The 19768-nt window shown below is 22.9% G+C and overlaps 5 protein-coding genes across 5 annotated transcripts; 4 read left to right on the forward strand and 1 right to left on the reverse strand.

The window, feature by feature from the left end:
* Positions 1 to 636: 636 nt before the first annotated feature.
* On the forward strand, positions 637 to 2295 carry SRAE_1000261500 (Neuropeptide F receptor; the record flags this gene model as incomplete). Its single annotated transcript, XM_024649713.1, has 5 exons — positions 637 to 789; positions 841 to 1095; positions 1156 to 1253; positions 1336 to 1869; positions 1953 to 2295. The coding sequence occupies 5 exons, from the start codon at positions 637 to 639 to the stop codon at positions 2293 to 2295; spliced, it is 1383 nt and encodes a 460-aa protein (XP_024503562.1).
* Positions 2296 to 4484: 2189 nt separating this feature from the next.
* SRAE_1000261600 (Hypothetical protein) lies at positions 4485 to 6087 on the forward strand (the record flags this gene model as incomplete). The annotated part of the gene is made up of 2 exons (XM_024649714.1): positions 4485 to 4958; positions 5026 to 6087. The coding sequence occupies 2 exons, from the start codon at positions 4485 to 4487 to the stop codon at positions 6085 to 6087; spliced, it is 1536 nt and encodes a 511-aa protein (XP_024503563.1).
* Positions 6088 to 7540: 1453 nt separating this feature from the next.
* SRAE_1000261700 (Claret) lies at positions 7541 to 10708 on the forward strand (the record flags this gene model as incomplete). Its single annotated transcript, XM_024649715.1, has 3 exons — positions 7541 to 7796; positions 7848 to 9297; positions 9346 to 10708. 3 exons carry the CDS (start codon positions 7541 to 7543, stop codon positions 10706 to 10708), a joined length of 3069 nt encoding a protein of 1022 aa, XP_024503564.1.
* Positions 10709 to 11083: 375 nt separating this feature from the next.
* Positions 11084 to 13676, forward strand: SRAE_1000261800 (Nucleoside diphosphate kinase 6; the record flags this gene model as incomplete). Its single annotated transcript, XM_024649716.1, has 4 exons — positions 11084 to 11191; positions 11601 to 11703; positions 11809 to 11848; positions 13319 to 13676. The coding sequence occupies 4 exons, from the start codon at positions 11084 to 11086 to the stop codon at positions 13674 to 13676; spliced, it is 609 nt and encodes a 202-aa protein (XP_024503565.1).
* Positions 13677 to 14751: 1075 nt separating this feature from the next.
* Positions 14752 to 18327, reverse strand: SRAE_1000261900 (Protein grainyhead; the record flags this gene model as incomplete). The annotated part of the gene is made up of 7 exons (XM_024649717.1): positions 14752 to 15056; positions 15379 to 15579; positions 15795 to 15848; positions 16557 to 16614; positions 16831 to 16989; positions 17049 to 17255; positions 17413 to 18327. 7 exons carry the CDS (start codon positions 18325 to 18327, stop codon positions 14752 to 14754), a joined length of 1899 nt encoding a protein of 632 aa, XP_024503566.1.
* Between the last annotated feature and the right edge of the window lie 1441 nt (positions 18328 to 19768).

Raw genomic sequence — 19768 nt, forward strand, 5'->3', positions numbered from 1 at the left:
TAAAACTTTATATTTTTATATAATATTAGCTATTATTATATTTTATAAAAATTAAAGTTAAAGACTTTAACTTTGTATCTAATGATATATAATATGACTAAGAAGTTATTATTTTCATGAAATCACACGTTAACATAAGGTTTTTTTGTATAAAGATTAAAGGAAGCAAAGAAAAAAAAAATTAAAAAAAAAACTATGGGTATATATAATTAGCTAAATTATTAAATTAATATGGTCGTGGAAAAAGTAGCTATTTTAATAAAAGAACAGAAATGAAGTTAATAGTGTATTATTTTTAAGTCGTTTCATAACTTTTGAAATAATTTATGTATTTGACATATATACATGGTGGCAGTGTTGTTTAAATGATTAACGAATTCTGTTACGTTTCCCAAGATTTTTTTCTTTAATGTAAAAAGGCACAGTTGTTGTCTTTTATATATAAAGGGGCATTTATTAATTTTTTAATATATATATAAGTTATGTTATTTACTGTCTTAATGTTTTATTATAATTATTATATTTTATTAATTCTTTTTTCATTACAAAAATCACAAACAATCTTTATTTATTTTTTACTAAAATATATTTGTTTTATTTTTTTTTATAGAAATATTTATTTTTACTTTAACTAAAATGGAATATACTACTAATGTAGTTGAATCTTTTGATATAGTTAATGATAATTTTTCAAAACATAATACAATAACCAATGATAAAATATACAATAATAGAACAGATTTATCAGTTGAAATATGTAATGAATATCAAAATATCTACAATATTTTTGTAAATTTTTTATTTTATTTATATAAAAAAAAATAACTTTTAATTTTTTAGAATACAATGATGTGGGAGACTCGTGGAATCAAATTTTTACCTTACTTATATACAGTTACATGTATTATAGGATTCCTGGCAAATTCAATTATAATAATTGTATTTTTAAAAACAAAAAAATTAAGAAATTTAAGAAATTTTTATATAATAAATTTGGCTATATCAGATTTAACTATATGTACAGTTTCGGCACCTTTTACAATCTACCAATCAATGAATTTTTATTTTCCTTTTAATGAAAGTGCTTGTAAATTTGTATGTTTTAAAATAATTAAACTATTATATAAAAATAAAACATTTTTTTTTTCTTTTTAGATTGCCTCATTTCAAGCTATAAATATGTTTGTTTCATGTTTTACACTTGTCTTAATTGCAATTGATAGATTTTTTTTAACTCATTCTCCTATTTCTTGGTATGTTTTTTTTTAAAGAAAAAAAAGATTTAAATTAATAATATATAATAATTAAAATAAAAAAAAAATTTTTTTTTTGTAGGCCACAAAAAACATCATGTCATATTTTATCATATGTAAGTATATGGATATTTGCTTTTATTATTACAACACCATATATATCAATGATAAAATTATATACAGACGAGGCATTTTTTCCATCAAGTAGAGCATTTACTAATTTATCTCTTGAACTTTGCCCTAATGCTTTACCACCAAATGTCTGTGGTGAAGATCCAGATGTCTCAATAATATTACCATCAAAAGAAAATAACGATGGAAGATGGTTTTATATGTATAAACAACAAATATATACATTAACAATTTTAGCAATTCAAGTATTACTTCCATTGATAATATTAATTTATTCATATACACAAATAGGTTTTGTAATTAAGCATCGAGCCTCCATACCAATGACAATGGATGCTAATAGAAGACATGAAAGACAAAAAAAATTAACAAGGAGTATATTATTGTTGACAGCTTTGGTTTTAGTATATGCATTAATATGGTTTCCAATGAATTTATATCATATATTAACAGTTTTAGGGCTAATTAAATATTCCCAGAATCAGTAAGTTATTAAAAAAAAGAAATAAAAAAAAAGTTTAAAGATTATTTAAATATGAGAATTATTTTTATTTATTTTTATTTTAGATATATAACATTACATTTTATTGGAGTAACATCAGTTATAATAAATCCACTTTTATATGGTATTATAAATGATCAATTTAAGAATGCAATAAAAGAAACAACAAGTCAAATTTTAAACTCATTATGTGGTATATTTACTTGTAATTTAAAAAAAAAAATATTTAAACCAATTGAGTATGATAAAAGTAGTATGTTATGTGATTACAAAAGTAGTAAATATAAAAGAGATGATGAAAAAAAATTTAAAGAAGTTATTTCTACTAATGAAAGACCATTCTTGTCACCATCATATAATAATAATATTGTTGATGATATAAATGTTCATTCTTCAATATCAATTTAAATTATCATTTGAAAAAAAAAAAACTTTAAATTATTTTAATATATGATCTCATATAAGGATAGTTAAAATGTTTTACTGTTATTTATAATATATTTCATTAACAAATAAAGAATTTTGTTTACATTTTTATTGTTAAAATTTATTTTAAAACGTTTTTGGTATCATTTATTAATAAAGATATTTATTTATTGACAGTATATTATATACATATATATAAATATAAAAGTTTTTGTATTATATGAAAAATTTTATTTAAATTCAATCACCTTCGATAGAATAGAGGGATATTTATATTATTTTGTAAAATAGAAAGAGGAAAATGATTAAAATAGTGAGTATAACTGTGTAGAATAGTGAAAAATAATTTTATAACATTTGATACATAAATGTTAATTGAATAGAGGGAGAAAAATGTTGGATATTATTACAATGTAATGTTATTATAAAGAACCCAAGATACATGTTTTAAAATAAAAACTTTTATAATCATTAATGTTAAATAAAAATAAATTACCTTTAGTTCTTCTAAATTTTTTTTTTTTTATCTAAATTATTATTTTTTTTTATTCTATTTTACAAATTTAATAATAAGTTTTATTTAAAAAAATAAGGATAAAAGTATGTTCTTTAGTTTTATTTTTATAATATTCAGAGAGAGAATACACTTTATAGTTATATATTTTGACAATAGTTTTTATTATCTATTTATTGTCAAAAAAATATTTCATGATAATTAGAGGTAATTATCATATATAATTAGATGGATGCATTTATACAGTTATTAGAAATAATAAGCTTAAGCGTTTTCAAGCATGATATATTATTAAATATAAAGTAAATAAGATTGAAGACCATCTTTTTTATTATTAAAAATTGTCCATTATTGATTTTTATAAAATATAATAATTATAAATAAACTTTTAGTATCAAAGCATTAATAAATATCTCTAGTAATATTGATTTTGCCATCCCAATCTTAATATATTCTTAAGTATTTTATGATCGATCCACAATAGTAACCTATTATATTTCTTCATTTAAAATTATTTTTTAATAAAACTATACATAACTTTTTTTTTATATTTAAAATTGAAGCATTATTTTATATTATTAAATATCATAAAACATAATCAATGTGTAAACAATGCATTTACAATGTATAATAAATGATAATCTTTATTATTATTTAACAATAAAATTACAAATATTTTTTTTTTGTTAAAAAAGTATCTTAAAATATTAATATACTTTTTATTTAACATCTTAAAAATATATATTTATTATACTTAAACTTTTAATCAGGTTTAAATTTTATAAAAATATTTTATATTTATTTCTGATATATTTTAGTGGATAAGAAATTTTTTGTTTTATCTTTTAGGCTTTATGACATTCAATAAAAGTATTGGAGGATGATAGTAAAAATGGTGTTTCTTAATCCTTTTATGTTTTCATTTATTTTATCTATTTTAATTTATCATTCTCTCTATATATATATATTTTACACTTAACAATTTTCAATATATAGATTTTTAAATTTTTAATAACTTTTATAAAGACCATAAACTTATATAAAATTTTGAAAATAAATTTATAAATGTCAAAATATATATATATTTTAATTTTGATAACCACTATCAAATGATAATATTTCTATATATCTTTTATTCAATATAAGATAAGATTGTAACTTTATTGAAAATAATTATAAAACATGCTTACTTATAGAAAATATATTGTACTTTTAAATTTTAAAAATATATATATTAGATAATTTTTATTTTATAATGAATCATCTATAGGTTATCATTATCAAATAAATATAATTACTTTTGTCTATTTATGTGTGCCTTCTTTTTGTTATTAATATATATTTAAATGTATACCATTTAGTTTGGTATTTAATTTAATACGGAAATGGCTTGTTCTTTTTACATCTTTATGGTTTCGAATTACATGATGAATGCTAAACAATATTACTTTTTAAATCATTAGGAGAAATATATATATATATATATGTATAACCTCTGTTAATTTTATATTTTATATATAACAATATTTTTGTTTTTAAAAAATTTCGATTTAATACAAAATTATTTAACTATTGTTTTATTATTATTTATTTCTAATAATAATAATATTATTATTATTTTTAGTATAAACATTTTTTTCTTTTAATAAAAAAAAAAATGGATAATTTACGTTATAAAGAAGAACAACCATTTCTTGGGGAATATATAAAAAATCCAGATATTCCACCTCATGGTACCTCTATAACACCACCACCAACTCCTGAAAGAGTTATTGATGGTATATCAATAGAATTTTTAAATTCAAGAACAAGAGTTCAAAGACGTGGTGAAGATGTTGTATATTTTTTTGATTATCGTGAAGATATTAATAATCCAAGATGTACTAAAGAAATTTTAGATAGACATAAGTTAAAAAATCTTGTTAAATCAAAAGAATGGGGTTTAATAAAACATCCCATGGTTTTAAATTTTATTAATGAAAAATTGATTAATAGTGCAATGGTTTATGCTTTCCATTGTTTAATCTATTTTTTTTTTCTATTTCTTCTTTATTCATTTGTTATGACGCAAACAAATTATTATAGAAGTATTTTAGTATCATTTTTTCTTATATTTTTCCTATTTTTTATGGTAAGATTTTTTTTTAAAAAAAAAAAAGAAAAATATATATAATTATTATAATTAATATTTTTTTTAGTTTTTAAAATTTATGTTAAAACAAACAGAGAAAGAAAAATTTACAATATGGTTTATTTTATCATATAGTTTTAATATATTAACATACCTTACAACAGCAATGTATGTATGGCATGAATATATATTTTCATTTGATGATTATTATGAAGATACAAAAATGGTAATATCATGGATTTTACCAATTATTTCAGTTATCTCAGCATGGATAAATTGTCTGTATATTTTAAGAAAATCACCATTTGGAGTATATATATTAATGATAAAAAAAATATTAACAACATTTTTTAAAATTTCCATTATCTTTGTAACAACTCACCTTGCCTTTTCTTTTGCCTTTCAATTGATAATGAAGGATACTGGAACAGAACCATGGGATGATAAAGATTCTTTTAATGGTACAGTACCATTGATGGCTGTATTAACATCATTAGCTAAGACATCCTCAATGATGATTGGTGAGTTAGATGCTAATGATTTTTTGGGAAGAAAACAATGGTTGGTACATATACTTTTGATGCTTTTTAATGTTTTTACGGTAGTATTACTAATGAATCTTCTTATTGCTTTGACTATTGGTGATGTTCAGGAGTTAAGATATAATGCTGAAGATACATTACTTAAAATTAAATTAAATTATTGTCTTGAGTCATTACAAATGTCTGAATTATGTACATGTTTAAGTAGTATTAGTAATATGTTAAATAATACCAAAACAAATAATATTTTAATTATAAATTCTGAAGATGGTTCTTCATATACTTTATATAATTCATCAATAAAAATAGATCCTAATGAAAAAAATCAAATAAGTAATACAAAACATTTTAATTGGTATATGTGTATGGAGGAGAAAGGTTTACATATTTTACAAAAATCATTTAATAATCAAAATAGACTTTATAAATTAAACAGAGGATCAATAATAATGAATGAAACTTTTGGTTCAGGAATATTAGAATATAGGAATGAAGTTACTGATTCTATGTTAAATGATGAAGAAACATATCTTAGAAAATTTAAAAGATGGTTAATTGGTATTAATTGGAGTGCATTTCAAATGTAAAGAGAAAAATTTAAATTAAAAAATTTATGAGCTTTAAATTTGTGTACTTCAATAAGTGAAATATAATAATTTCCAATTATTTATAGACGAAAAGTATAAGTATTAATGATTAAAAATATTCTTGTTAAAAATTTTATATAATGAAATTTTAATTGTATATTAAATAATATAATTTTTTCCTGCCAGTTTGTTTAACTTTTTTTTAAAATAAATATTAAATTTAGTTAATGATTTTTAGGCAATATGTTAATACTTATTTATTATTATCTCGTTTTAATATAAAAAAAAATTTATTTCATACTTAATTCTTACCTTTAGAAATTAATTTATGTTTTTGGAAAAATTTTAATTAACAAAAACTTTTTTATGAAAAGTGCCAAAAAAGTTATAATAAATTACATAAATTTCTTATCATAAAACTTTACAAAGAAATTATATACATTATCATTATCAGTTTTTTTTTATCCTGTAACGAAAAATGCTAATCCTACTCTTATCAGTGATAGAAAATTAAACATTTCTACTATGTTTTTTTTATTTCTTTCTATTGATTATTAAATACTTCTTATTAATCATCAACATATCAAAGAAAATAAAAACTTAAGAAAATAGTGCTACACTTTAAATATATTTTTTTTTTCATAAAATAAATGCCTAAGATTTTTCAACAAGTAATATGAAGAAAAAAGTAATGATAACTAGAAAAATTTACTAATATACACATTCAAAATTAAATTTTTTTACAAACTAATGATACTTTTAAAAATAACTGTTTAAAATATTTTCTATATCAAATATAAATTTATAAAATTAAATGTTTAACATTTCAAATAACAGGCGTTTTTTTGTCCTATCATATAAATATTTACGTTAATCATTTTCTTGTACCAAATTTTTGACAAATTTTATTTATAATAGATTTTTAATTTTTAAATATCTATATAAATAAATTTAAAAAACAAAAAATATAAAAAATTTTTTTATTTCATAAATCCTTTTTTGCCCTTTATTTGAATTAAAGGAGGGGGGGGGAAAAATTGGGTAGATAAAAGTACCGTGAAAAAATCTTTTTAAAATGTACCAAAAACATTAGAAAGTAAAGGACACATGTAAACATTTTTATTTTAATATATCACTTTATTTTTATTTGAAAATGTTAAGTAAAAAGCAGAAATAAAAAAACCCATAACTTATCAATATTTTGTTATTGTTATTTATTACACAATATTGATGAACATATATTTAATGTTATTTTGTATGATTATTTGTTATCAAAACTCACCATAAGACGACATTTTTTCGTTTAAAGATACACATATGTATACCTCGTGTTCTAATTTATATTTTCTATATTAAATATTTAATCATTAATTGCTACAGGAAAATAGTTGGAATTCATCAAAATTTTAAAATATTTTTAGAGAATATCATTGAAGATATAACTAACTATATAATGTCATATAGAAGGAAAAGTTTGTATGCTTTTGGTAATGGAAATTGTGGACAATTTGGTGTAAAAATACGTGATGATTCAGAATGTTTTGTTGAACCTACTCGGGTTATTGGGATTCCTGTTGATGAACATGGTGTTAAGGTAGTTTCAATTGCCTGTGGTTTAAGTCATACACTTTTTCTCTGTCATGATGGAACAGTTTGGAGTGTTGGTTCTAATGGTTTTGGTCAATTGGGAAGAGAATGTTGTGAGGAAGGTTGTGAAATTTTATAGAAAATAGTATAAATTGTGATGACTTTTTTTTTAGGTTCATATTCAATATATCCTGTAAATTTGGGAGTTGGAGCTAAAATAATACAAATATCAGTTGGATGTAATCATAATTTAGCTGTTGTTGAGGATGGTAGACTTTTAGGATGGGGTGATAATTCAAAAGGACAAATTTTGTCTAATTTTCCAAGTGAAAAGATAATCTTACCTAGAAAATTGTGTACTTTTACAGAAGTTGTTCAAGTTTCATGTGGTGCAGCTTCCTCTATGGCATTATCTGAAGCTGGAACTATATGGATATGGGGAGAATATATGTCAAAAGTTTTAAGAGAACCTATTATAGTTGACTTGATTGGGTTTTTACCTATTGTTCAAATTGCTGCAGGTGATTATTATTATGTTGCTTTAACAGCTAGTGGTGGTGTTTATACATGGGGTACAAATGATTGTGGACAATTAGGACATAAAGATTACGTGTGTCGAAATTTACCTAAAAGAGTTAAACATTTAGATTCAATGAATATTGTTTATGTAGCCTGTGGTTCTAATCATACATTGGCACTATCTAAAGATGGTAAAGTTTTTGCATTTGGTAGTGACTCTTCAGGACAATGTGGTTTAGGAAGAAAAAAAGATCGCGAAGATGTACCAGTATCAATACCTGAATTTTTAGGATCACATGTTTCAGCTATTGCCTGTGGAAGAAGGCACTCATTGGCATTGGTAAATGGGCAAGCTTGGTCATTTGGAACTAATAACAATGGGCAACTGGGTTTAAATAGTTTTAATACACAAATAACTCCAAGAAAATTAAAAAATTACCATAATATAGCATCAATATTTGCTGGATCTGATCAAAGTTTTATGATTGAAGATCCATTATATCAAAGTACAATTGTTGATTCAGCGACAAATTGTCTTAAAGTTCCGAGATTTTTAAATATTGTTACTGTTAGAGAGTTAATTAAAAAAAATGATAACATAGAATTAATTGGTGTTCTTGAAAATATCTTTACATCAATATCAGCAATGAATGGTAGTTTTCTTTTTAGTGATGATAGAAGATTCAACTGTTCAGCTAAAAATCATGGAATAAATTTAGATGAAGCTATGGAAAGTTTTGATTTAATAACAAAACTTCGAGATGCCAACCATAGTGTTGTCGATGCCATTGTCAGTAGTTTATGTCAAATAGAATTTTGGGAATCAGAAAGAATTTATAGTTTTAATGGTCATATTCCAGCTGAAAGTTTACGATTATTCTTATATCTTCCCTGGTTTCATGTGATGGTTGATAAAGATCATGAACTTTTTGCTACAGTTACATTACCATTTTTAAGGGCTCTATTTCAGTATACTGAAGAACAGGAATCAAAAGAAATTTTAATGTCTTGGTGGTCTCAAATTCAGGCACGACATTTCAGAAGAATAATTCATGTTATTCTTAGTGCAATAGGATTTTGCTTAGTTTGCAAAGATGATAAAAAGTACGTTCACTCAATTCCACAAATGTTAGGTGTTTTAAATATTTTGAGGCAAGTTAATGAAAAAACTTCTAAGGTTCCTATAGAGAAATTTTATATTGACAACTTGGCTGAACATGTTGATATAAAGAGAGACTTTTTTAATTTTATTTCTGGTACTGGTCAACCAGTTAATGGACATTTTTATTGGACACAATTTCCATTTGTCATGAATGCTTTAGCCAAGTCAGAATTATTACAATTAGAATCTGAATTTTTAAGAATCCAGGCTGCCAGTGCAGCTGGACCAACAATTCATTATATTTTTAATCCTTTAGTTGGAACATTACCAGTTCTCATTGAAGATGATCGTTTTCTGGAAATGAAAATAAGGAGAACACATATATTGGAGGATGCTTTAAATTTTATTGCTGGGAAAACGAGGGCACAATTAGTTAAAGGTCTTCGTGTAACATTTGAAGGTGAACCAGGAGAGGATGCTGGTGGTCTTAAGAAAGAATTTTTTATTTTAGTTTTCAAAGAACTTTTTCAACAACATTTTGGAATGTTTAAAGAAGATAGTGAAAGTCATTTAGTATGGTTTTCAGGATATCCAACAGATCTTGTTAATTTTAAACTTTGTGGAATTCTTTGTGCATTAGCAATTTATAATCAAGTATTGGTTGATTTTCCATTTCCATTAGCTTTATATAAATTAATTCTTGGTAAAGAAGTTAATTTAGAAGACTTATTACAATTATATCCATCAGAGGGAAGAGCAATGCAATCAATGTTAGAATATGAAGGAGATGATTTTGAAGAAACATTTGGAGTATATTTTGTAGTAAACTTTGAGATTTTTGATGAGATAATTGAAGTTGAATTAAAACCTGACGGAGCCAAGACACCTGTAACACAATTAAATAAAAATGAATTTGTTAATCTTTATGTTAAAAGAAAGCTAACTATTGGTGGTAAAGATGAAATGATAAGAAAACAATTTGAAGAATTTTTATCTGGATTTAAAACAGTTATGTCATCAAGTTTACTACCATTTTTCCAACCAAAAGAGTTACATGAATTGGTTGTTGGTAATGAAAGTTATGATTGGCAAGTTTTCAAAGATACAACTATTTATAAAGATGTTTTTCATCCTAATCACCCTACAATCAAAGCATTTTGGGAGGCATTTTTTGAATTTAATTTAGAACAACGAAAAAAATTCCTCCAATTTCTTATGGGATCAACAAGAATTCCTATTCAAGGTATAGGATCAATTAAAATGACAATTCAACCAATTCCTGAAAATTTATTACCTGTAGCACATACGTGTTTTAATATATTAGATTTACCAAAAATTGAGGATACTCAAGAAATGTATAAAAGATTACTCATTAGTATGGAACATGGACAAGAAGGTTTTAATTTAGTATAATAATTTAAAAATAAAAAAAAGTATTATTTTTTTTTCAATTATTTTTTTTGATAAAATCCTTATAATATTATTATTAATTTTTTCTATATAATTATTACTCCTGATAAACACTGTACCAATATTAAAAAAAAAAGAGACTATTATCATTTTCCATTTGATAAAATTATATTTTAATTTTTATCAGAAAAAAAAAAGAAATATTAATAATATATATATTTATCTTAAAGAAAAAGTCCCTCTACTGTTATTATTTATGTTGAATAAGAAATTTCTTACATAAGAAGTTTATGTCTTTCTTCATAAAAAGTTATATTATAAAAATATTTCTAAAATCATTTTCTTTTTTCTTGAATAGAGAAAGACATACAACAAATAATGCATTTTGGAGTAATATTATTAATGGTGTCTCGACAGCTGCCTAATCGTGGTCACACGTTTGCACTTTTAAAACCCGACATCACATCAAATCCTATTATTTTAAAGGTAAGTATTATTACTTTTGATTTTATAATAAAAATAGTAGTTAATGGGTATATTGAATAGCCATATAATGGTATTTTCTTTGTTAAGTTTTAAAAAGTTTTTGATTGAAAAGAGAGATAATATTTTTAATTGAGTTTATAGAGAGAGAGAAGAAGTTAAGAATTTGAGTGAGATAGATAAAAGAATAAGTATTTTAATGGACAAAAGAAGATAAATGATTATTTATATATTTTATAAGAGATTAAATAAAAGAACTTTTTAAGATTTTAAAAGTTGTTAAGTTTTTGTGCATTTGAAAGAAGATATTGTATGACTTTTTTTTTTTTTTTTGATCACTTTTACAGTTATATATATATAAATACTTTTTTATTTTACAAAAAAAAATAATTTTCATTTTTTTTTTTGTTAGAAAGTTATTGAAAGGATTGTAGATGAAGGACTTTTAATTGTTGGTGGAAAAAGATTAACATTAACAAAAGAGATAGCTGGAGAGTTATACAAAGAACATGAGGGTAAGAAAATAAAAGAATATAAAAGTTTTTTTTCATTATTAATATAATAAAAGAAAAAAAAAAATAACAACAATAATAATAAGAATTATTTTATTTATCTTTTAGGTAAATTTTTTTACAACCGTCTAATTACTCATGTATGCAGGTAAGTGTATAATAATAAATATTTAAAAAAAAATTCATTGAAAATTTTTGTTGTTGTTGATGATGATGATGATCCCTATCTAATGAAGGAAAAGAAGAAAAAAGAATAAAAGAGAGAGGAAAAGAAGAAGAAAATATTTATTACCTTTTAACAAAAATAAAAAGTATATGTATTATTTTCTTTTAACAACAAGTAGAACATTAAAAATCCTTTGATTGTTATCAAAGTGACGTCAAGGAAAATGTATATGATGAATAGATGGTATAATTTTGTGAAAGAGTAATTAAACATTTTAATTTTTCTTTCTTACTTCAATATTTCTCTCTCTCTCTTTTGTTTTTGAAGTTTTCCTTTTTAAAAGTTAATTTTGATAGTCAAGATATAAAAAATTACTAAGTAAAAGTGATAGTTTTAGTTATTTTTATACTTTTGTTTGTGTAGAAATATATATATTTGAATGGAAGTATTTCTTTTTCTAACTGTAAATACCTTTTAAGTAATTACTTCCTGAATGGTAAATGATAAATAAAATAAAAATTTTCTTTTTTGTTAAATTTATATATATGATTAAAAGATATGGTATTACTTTTTTTTTTGTTAGAATATGTAATTGAATTTAAAATTTATTTCTTATGAATAATAATTATTTCTGTTTGATGTAGTAAAAAAAAGAAGTATGTAACTAATAAATTAAACACATAAAAAAGAAATATAAGAAAAAGTAATTATTTTAAATGTACTAATATATTCAATTTTTTTTTATTATAATTTACCAAATAACAAAAAAAAAACATTAAGGCATGTGGAAAATTTTGATATCTATTTGATGAGTCATTAATTTTTATTTAAAAATTATCAAATGATTAGTCATATGAAATAATTTCACGAAATATTTTTATTTATGTTAAGTAATTTTAATATTACAAAAAGAGATAGACAAAAGTTTTTAATTGATAAATACATTCTTTAGGATATGCCTCAATAGATATATTAGTATAGTTTATGGAGTGAAATTAATGTAAAAAGTTTCATCATTGTAATCCTCTTTGCCTTTTGTCATTTATTTAGAAATTAAAAATAGTTCAGAGGAGATAAATTGTTATCTGAGATTAAAATTGTATGTACAATAATTATTATTTGAATTTATAATAGGTCTTTTAATACTAAAAATTAATTTTATTTATTTTAAAATATGAAGTATTAGGATATGTATCCATCAAATATACCACTCAATTCTTTGATGGAGAAAAGATTTAGGACATTACAGTATCTTATAAAAGATAACATAAAGATTTTTAAAGATTTTATAAATTAAGGAATGCTAAAAATTTCTTTTGATATTTAATCATTTAATTATTTTATATTAATATTATTATAAAATTAATTTTATAATATTATAAATAAAATGATTAATTTATTTATATATAAATTATTTAAAAGAAAAAATAATTATATATTTATATATTTTAGTGGACCAGTAATTGCTTTAAAATTGACAACAGTTCCTGAATCAAAAAATGATCCTGTTAAATTATGGAGAAATTTATTAGGTCCCTCAAAATTATTTAAAAATTGGATGGAAAACGATAATAGTGAAAGTTTACGAAATTCTTTTTCATTATCGGATACGAGAAATGTAGGTCATGGCAGTGATACTATTCTTTCAACTGAAAGGGAGCTCAAAATATTTGAGCCATTTGATTTGATAAATGGTGAGTTGATTGAAAAAGAAAGCTTGATAAATAGGTTAATTCCTGATTTAAAAAAAATGGAAAGTGATATAATAAATGATGGTGATAATAATAATAACGATGAATTAGTGGATTGAATTTATGGAAGAGAAAATATATTGTTCATTTTTTTTTTTCAATGTATTAAAATGATATTTTGTCAATCCCTTATTATTGTGGATAAAATTACGTAAAGATATTTATGTGTTTTTGTTTTGAAATGACCATTAATAGAGACTAATTTTATTATTAAATTTTTATATAAACCAGTTTATTAAAGCTTAAAAATTCATCATGATCATCTAAATCCTGTTTGTGATGGATTATAGGAGACAACAAAAAAAAAATAAATTATATAAATACATCTTATATTTATCTGTAATATATAACAACTTCAATTTTTATTCGCCAAAGCTGAGGATAAATACATTTCAAAAATCATATGATATGATTATATATACATAATAAAAAAATTTACAAAAATAGAAATTTACTTTTAAAATAAATCTAGTTAAAACATATGATAAAGATAATAATAAAAAATAATAATAAGAGAGAGACTATAATTTATAATTAATTGATTAATTTTTTTTTTTCAAAGCACAACTATTTACAACAATAATAATAAAACATTTAATGCAAAGACATAATAAAACTATAAAATTTTTCGTTTTAATTATTTTTTATCAATTAATAATTAGAAAAATAAATAAAATGATAATTTCTTTATATATAGAGTTAAATTTGTTATTATTCACAGGGTGGCGATTCTTCACCAAGTTTGTATTTATATATAATGTGTATTCCAAATATGTATATGTAAAATATTAATTTTGTTTTTGATTAAAGAAATAGGTAATTTAATATATATATAAGAATAATTGTAATTTGAAATTTTAAAAAAAATACAAAGCTTCTTGGTTTCACTAAAAAATTTTATAAAAAAAAATCCTGAAGGGCCATTTTGCGACCCGTCTTCTAATAGTAATGAAGTACTTTCTTATATATATATTTTTTTTTAATATTTTGATACAACTTCTATTATAATTAAAAACTTTTTTCTGAAGCCAGGAGAAAGACACTGAGAGATTATTTTTTTCACAAAAAAAAAAAAAAAACGATTAGTAACATTAAAAATTATTAAAATAAAAATATAAACATATGTATATACTTCTACGATTGATTAACAAACTGATTATTTGTTTGAATTTCTGTTAACGTTACAGCATAATAATTATGATCTTCTTGGGTATTTTCAATATCAATAACAAAAGTGTCTTCATTACAATAATGTTTTAACATATCATCATCCATTTTAACAGTAACACCTTTGAGGCATTGTTTATAAAGAGCAGTCACTTTATCTCCATCAACACCGAATTTTTCACCTATTGCTCTAACTAAACCAACTAATGATGGTGGGACAATATGTAAGGGTGTATATATTGCTTCATCACGTTTCCGAACATATATCATAACTAAAAATAAAATAATAAAAAAATGAGGATAATTTGTTAATGATAATGTTAACTTTTTTTTTTTTTTGTTATTATAAATAATGTTTTTTTTTTTTAAATATAATTGAAGTAACATTAACTGTTTTATTTATTTCTATTTAAAATGTGAAATTTTATACAATTATATTTGACGAAGAAGAGACAAACAGATATATATATTATGTATGTTTGTTAAATGAAGTATTTACAAAAAAAAAAAAAAAATGATATTGGGATACGGTAATTGTGAGAAGAGAAAGAAAATAAAAATATTATAGTAGTAGTGATAGATGTATAAACATACCTCGTTCAGCTGTCCGCGGCCTTTTTGCCATTGGTTCCATGTCTGAGAGGCCATCATAATTAAGAGAGCTAGTATCCAAGTATGAGGCATCAAAATCATCTGACGCCACAAAAAGTGCTGCAGGTTTTTCTAAATCACTCATATGATAAAATTCACTTCGATCACATGGTTCATGATATTCACCGTCAGATTTTTTTCTTCCTAGAAAATCAAAAAATAAGGCGATAAGATTTTTATTTAAAGGAATTTATTTTTTTAATAGTATATATACAAATATTATGTATATATACTTTATATATTTTTTTTTTACAATAATAATTATTTTAACGGTTTAAATAATAGTATAACATGAAATGTTAATTAGTTGTGTAAATATACATAAAGTATTAGTAGTATAAGACGTTTAATAAACAAACCTTGCATTCTCCGTTTTTCATCTCTTCTAGTTTCATGTAACATTTTTCTATTAGCTCCCTAAATAAAACATATAATGTTAGTAATTAATATCATAAAAATATCATATAAATAATTAAAATGATATGGTGAATAAAAAAAAAAAAGTAAAATTAATAAGACAAGACAAGGTTTTTTTTTTATATTTAACCTTTAAAAATATTGTGGACAGGATGTGATGATGGAGGTCAAACAAGCATTCTTCTTCTTCTTCTTTATTATGTAATAACATAATATTGAAGATACAGGTTGCAAAAAAGATAGGTTATATGTGTTTTACCTAAACATGTTCCAATGCTATTGATGGAGAATCTAGTTACGGAATTGAAAACTTGATAAAAGCAAATATTAGACTAGTTTAGTTGACATGAAGGTGTAAAAAGGGACAGGAAATGGGAAAAAATTAACCAGTTCAAAGGTTGGATTGTACAAAAAGCTGGGTTAATTGAATTAATATACTCTTTTTATTTGATTCTTATCACATTTATTATTATATTAAATTCTTCATGTTATTTATTTATTTTCTATATTATTGATTTAATTTTTCCCTTCCTCTATATATACAAATTGTAACATTTTGTGTTTTAAAAAGTTATTATATTATTAATTATATTATATAATATATTGGACATAAATTAGTAATATATATATATATATAGACAAGACATATCTTAACCGTTTTATAATAAAAGGTATTTAATAAAAATTTTTAAACTCTTAACTACCTGTAATTTTGCGCTTTTGCGCTCTTTTATCTTCATCACGAAGTTTTCTTTCAGCTCCCTAAATATATATATTATATTTATATCAATTTAAATAGTATATATAGATTGTCAAAATACATTATATATATATTTACTCCCTTTTTAAAATTTGATAGAAAATAAAAGAAATAGATGAAGAAATTTTTGTTTTGATATAACAAATTAAAAAAAAAAAATGGTGTGCAAAATGGTAAAGAAAAAAAAAAAGAGAGATTACAGTAAAATTTAAACTAACCTTATCACAAAAAACTTTAATTTGACAAAATCCCCTATGAAAAGGTATTTTACCATCATCACCTTCATCATATGTATCAACTTGTATATGTAAAGGTAATCCTTTGACTCCTTTTTGATTAGAAAAGTCAGTTGAAAGGCATTGTACAGCAATACTTATCTATAAAAAAAAAATAATAATAATTAATTTTTTTTTTTAATTATATATAAATATCATACTTTTACGGATGTCTCTGATGGATTCCAATAAAATTGAACAGCATTATGAGCAACTTCCTCTATCTGTCCAATGATACCAGATGAATTTTTTGAATCAACTTCCATTATTCTTTGTTTTGAGGAATGTTGACGTCCATGCCAAAATTGCCATGTTTTAATTTCTTCTTCATATGTCTTATCTTCTCTAAAGACAACCATCAATATACTCTATAAAAGATAAAATTTTATATAATTTATAATAAAATTAGAACAACAATAAAAAAAAAAAAAGAGATGAATAGTTTTTGACAATTAAAATATATAGGATAATAGATATATAATAAAATAGAAAAAAAAAAAAAGAAGAAGATATAAATTGACTTACTTTGACTGTTGAACTTTTTAATGGTTTAGATGGATCATGAAGATAGTCTAAAGAGATAGTATAAAATTGTCCCTTATTAACATAAGTCATTCTATCGTCCTCTTTTCTTATTGAAGTACTAATGGGTGCCTCTAAAACATATTGAAATCCTAATGTATTATGTAATTTAGGAATATTAACAGGACTTTCACGATGTGACATTAAACGATCTGAGGTTCTATCAACACCATTTTGTTGATGGCAATCTGATGTTTGTACATTTGTTTGTTGTATTACATGTTGAATTTGTGGTTGTGATGTTATATAAAAATCATCTTTTGGACATAATAATGATAAATCTGTACCAATACCAGAATCAACAGGTGATGGTAATTCTTGTTTAAAAATACGATCTTGTTGATTGAGATCCTGAGTTTGATGGTGATATTGTATTGTTGATGTTCTTGGATAGACAACATTTGTTGTATATTGATCAACCATAGTTGGACCTGTAACTCTTTGCCAGTCCTGTTGACCACCACCAAGTCCTCCACTAACAACTGCTGCAGCATTTGATGGAAAGACTGCTGCTGGATAATAAATAGTATTATGGCCTTGATTTGGATTTGACCCTTGGAGAACAGTATTTTGTTGTTGACCAGTGGCAAGACCAGCAATAGCATAATCAGTATATACACGAGAATAATTTGGCATTTGATAATAATGTTCAATAGGTTGCATTTTTGATAGATCAGAAAGATTTTGATTAGATAATTGTGTTAATTCAAATCCATCACCCTTACCAGACATCAAATCAAGGTGCCTTGAACCTGGTGGTGCTGTTTTAATAACAGAAGATGGTTCTAATTGAAATTGTGAAGACATTGTTGATGTTGGTGCAAGTACCGTAGATGATTCGTAAGCACCAAACTTCATTATTTTATATGTTGGCTTAATGATTGCCAACAGATTTCTTTGGTTAAGAGAATCAGTAGACAAATAATTTTAGTATATTATAATAGATTAATAAATATATTTGATTGAATATTGTATAGAAGATACAAAAAAATAATATTAAAAAATTATGTTTATAGATTTGTATATATATTTTTTTTATTGAATGCTGCAATTAATAGGAAAATAATAAATAAATAATAATTGTATTTGATAAAAAAAATTTAATTTCATTCAACATTTTTGTTTAACAATAAAATATTAGTTTGATTTTTAGTTTATATATATATAATATTGGCAAAAAAAAAGATAAATAAATAATATTGTAGCACCATAATATATTAATTAATAATAGAGTAAATTTGATTGGAATGATAAGAATATTTTAATAGAATATGAAGTAATAAAAAAAATTATTGTGTTATGATGTGAAGTAGTAGAATATTCAGTAGAATGAAAAGGGCATTAGTATTATTAAAATATAGAAATAATAAATAGATAGATAGATCAATCTAAGTATGGCAAGGACAGGTAATGATAATAAAAAAAAAAAAAAAAGAAAAAAGAATAGTTAAAGGTCAGATGGAAAGGTTCATGTATCATGAAGAGTGGGGAGGCAAAACAGGCTTATAGAAACTACTATTACTAGATGATCCGGTCCTTTTGGTGCCGAAGGAGAGAACCGTGTAGACAGTTGATGGTGGTAGAAAAGAGACTAAACTCGAAAAACCAGTAGAGTAAGTGTATGTTCTTCTTCTCCTTCTGTTGTCATACTATATTATTTGTGCGAAGTTTTATATATATTAGAAGAGAGAGTGGTTTGATCATTCCTCTATTTTTATATTTTATATTTTTAAAGGTGTGTATTTTGTGCGCAGAGATATTATATATATATATATATAATAATATTTAGATGTGGTATGTATAGGTATATATTTATTTCTGCGCACACATACATATAAATATATTGGGATGTTTGAAGAAAGAAGAAAAAGAGGAGAGTAAATTTTCTTCAAAAATCCTTCACAACACTCTATATTATATGAAAATTATTGGTATGTATATATGTGTGTACGTATGAATATATATATATATATATATATAATATATATGTATGTATGTATGTGATAATATTATTGTAAAAAGTTGTACAGAGAAAAGACTTATAAAAGTTTGCGAAAATATATTATATAATTTTATTATATTTTTATTATCAAGGAGCGATGGTTTGGCAGGTGGACAATAGATAGAAGAAAAAGAAGGAGAAATAAAAACTACGACGCAGGAGCAAATCAACGCATCAGAAGACCGGTTTTCATTGGGCAGAACAGATGAAGGGTGGGTACACACGAAAAAGCGATAAAAAAGTGATCACGATTTTGAAAGAAGAAGACAATCAGACAAACGTGTCTATAAGTAAAAG

Source organism: Strongyloides ratti (genome assembly GCF_001040885.1).
Source record: "Strongyloides ratti genome assembly S_ratti_ED321, chromosome : 1".
NCBI classification, from domain to species: domain Eukaryota; kingdom Metazoa; phylum Nematoda; class Chromadorea; order Rhabditida; family Strongyloididae; genus Strongyloides; species Strongyloides ratti.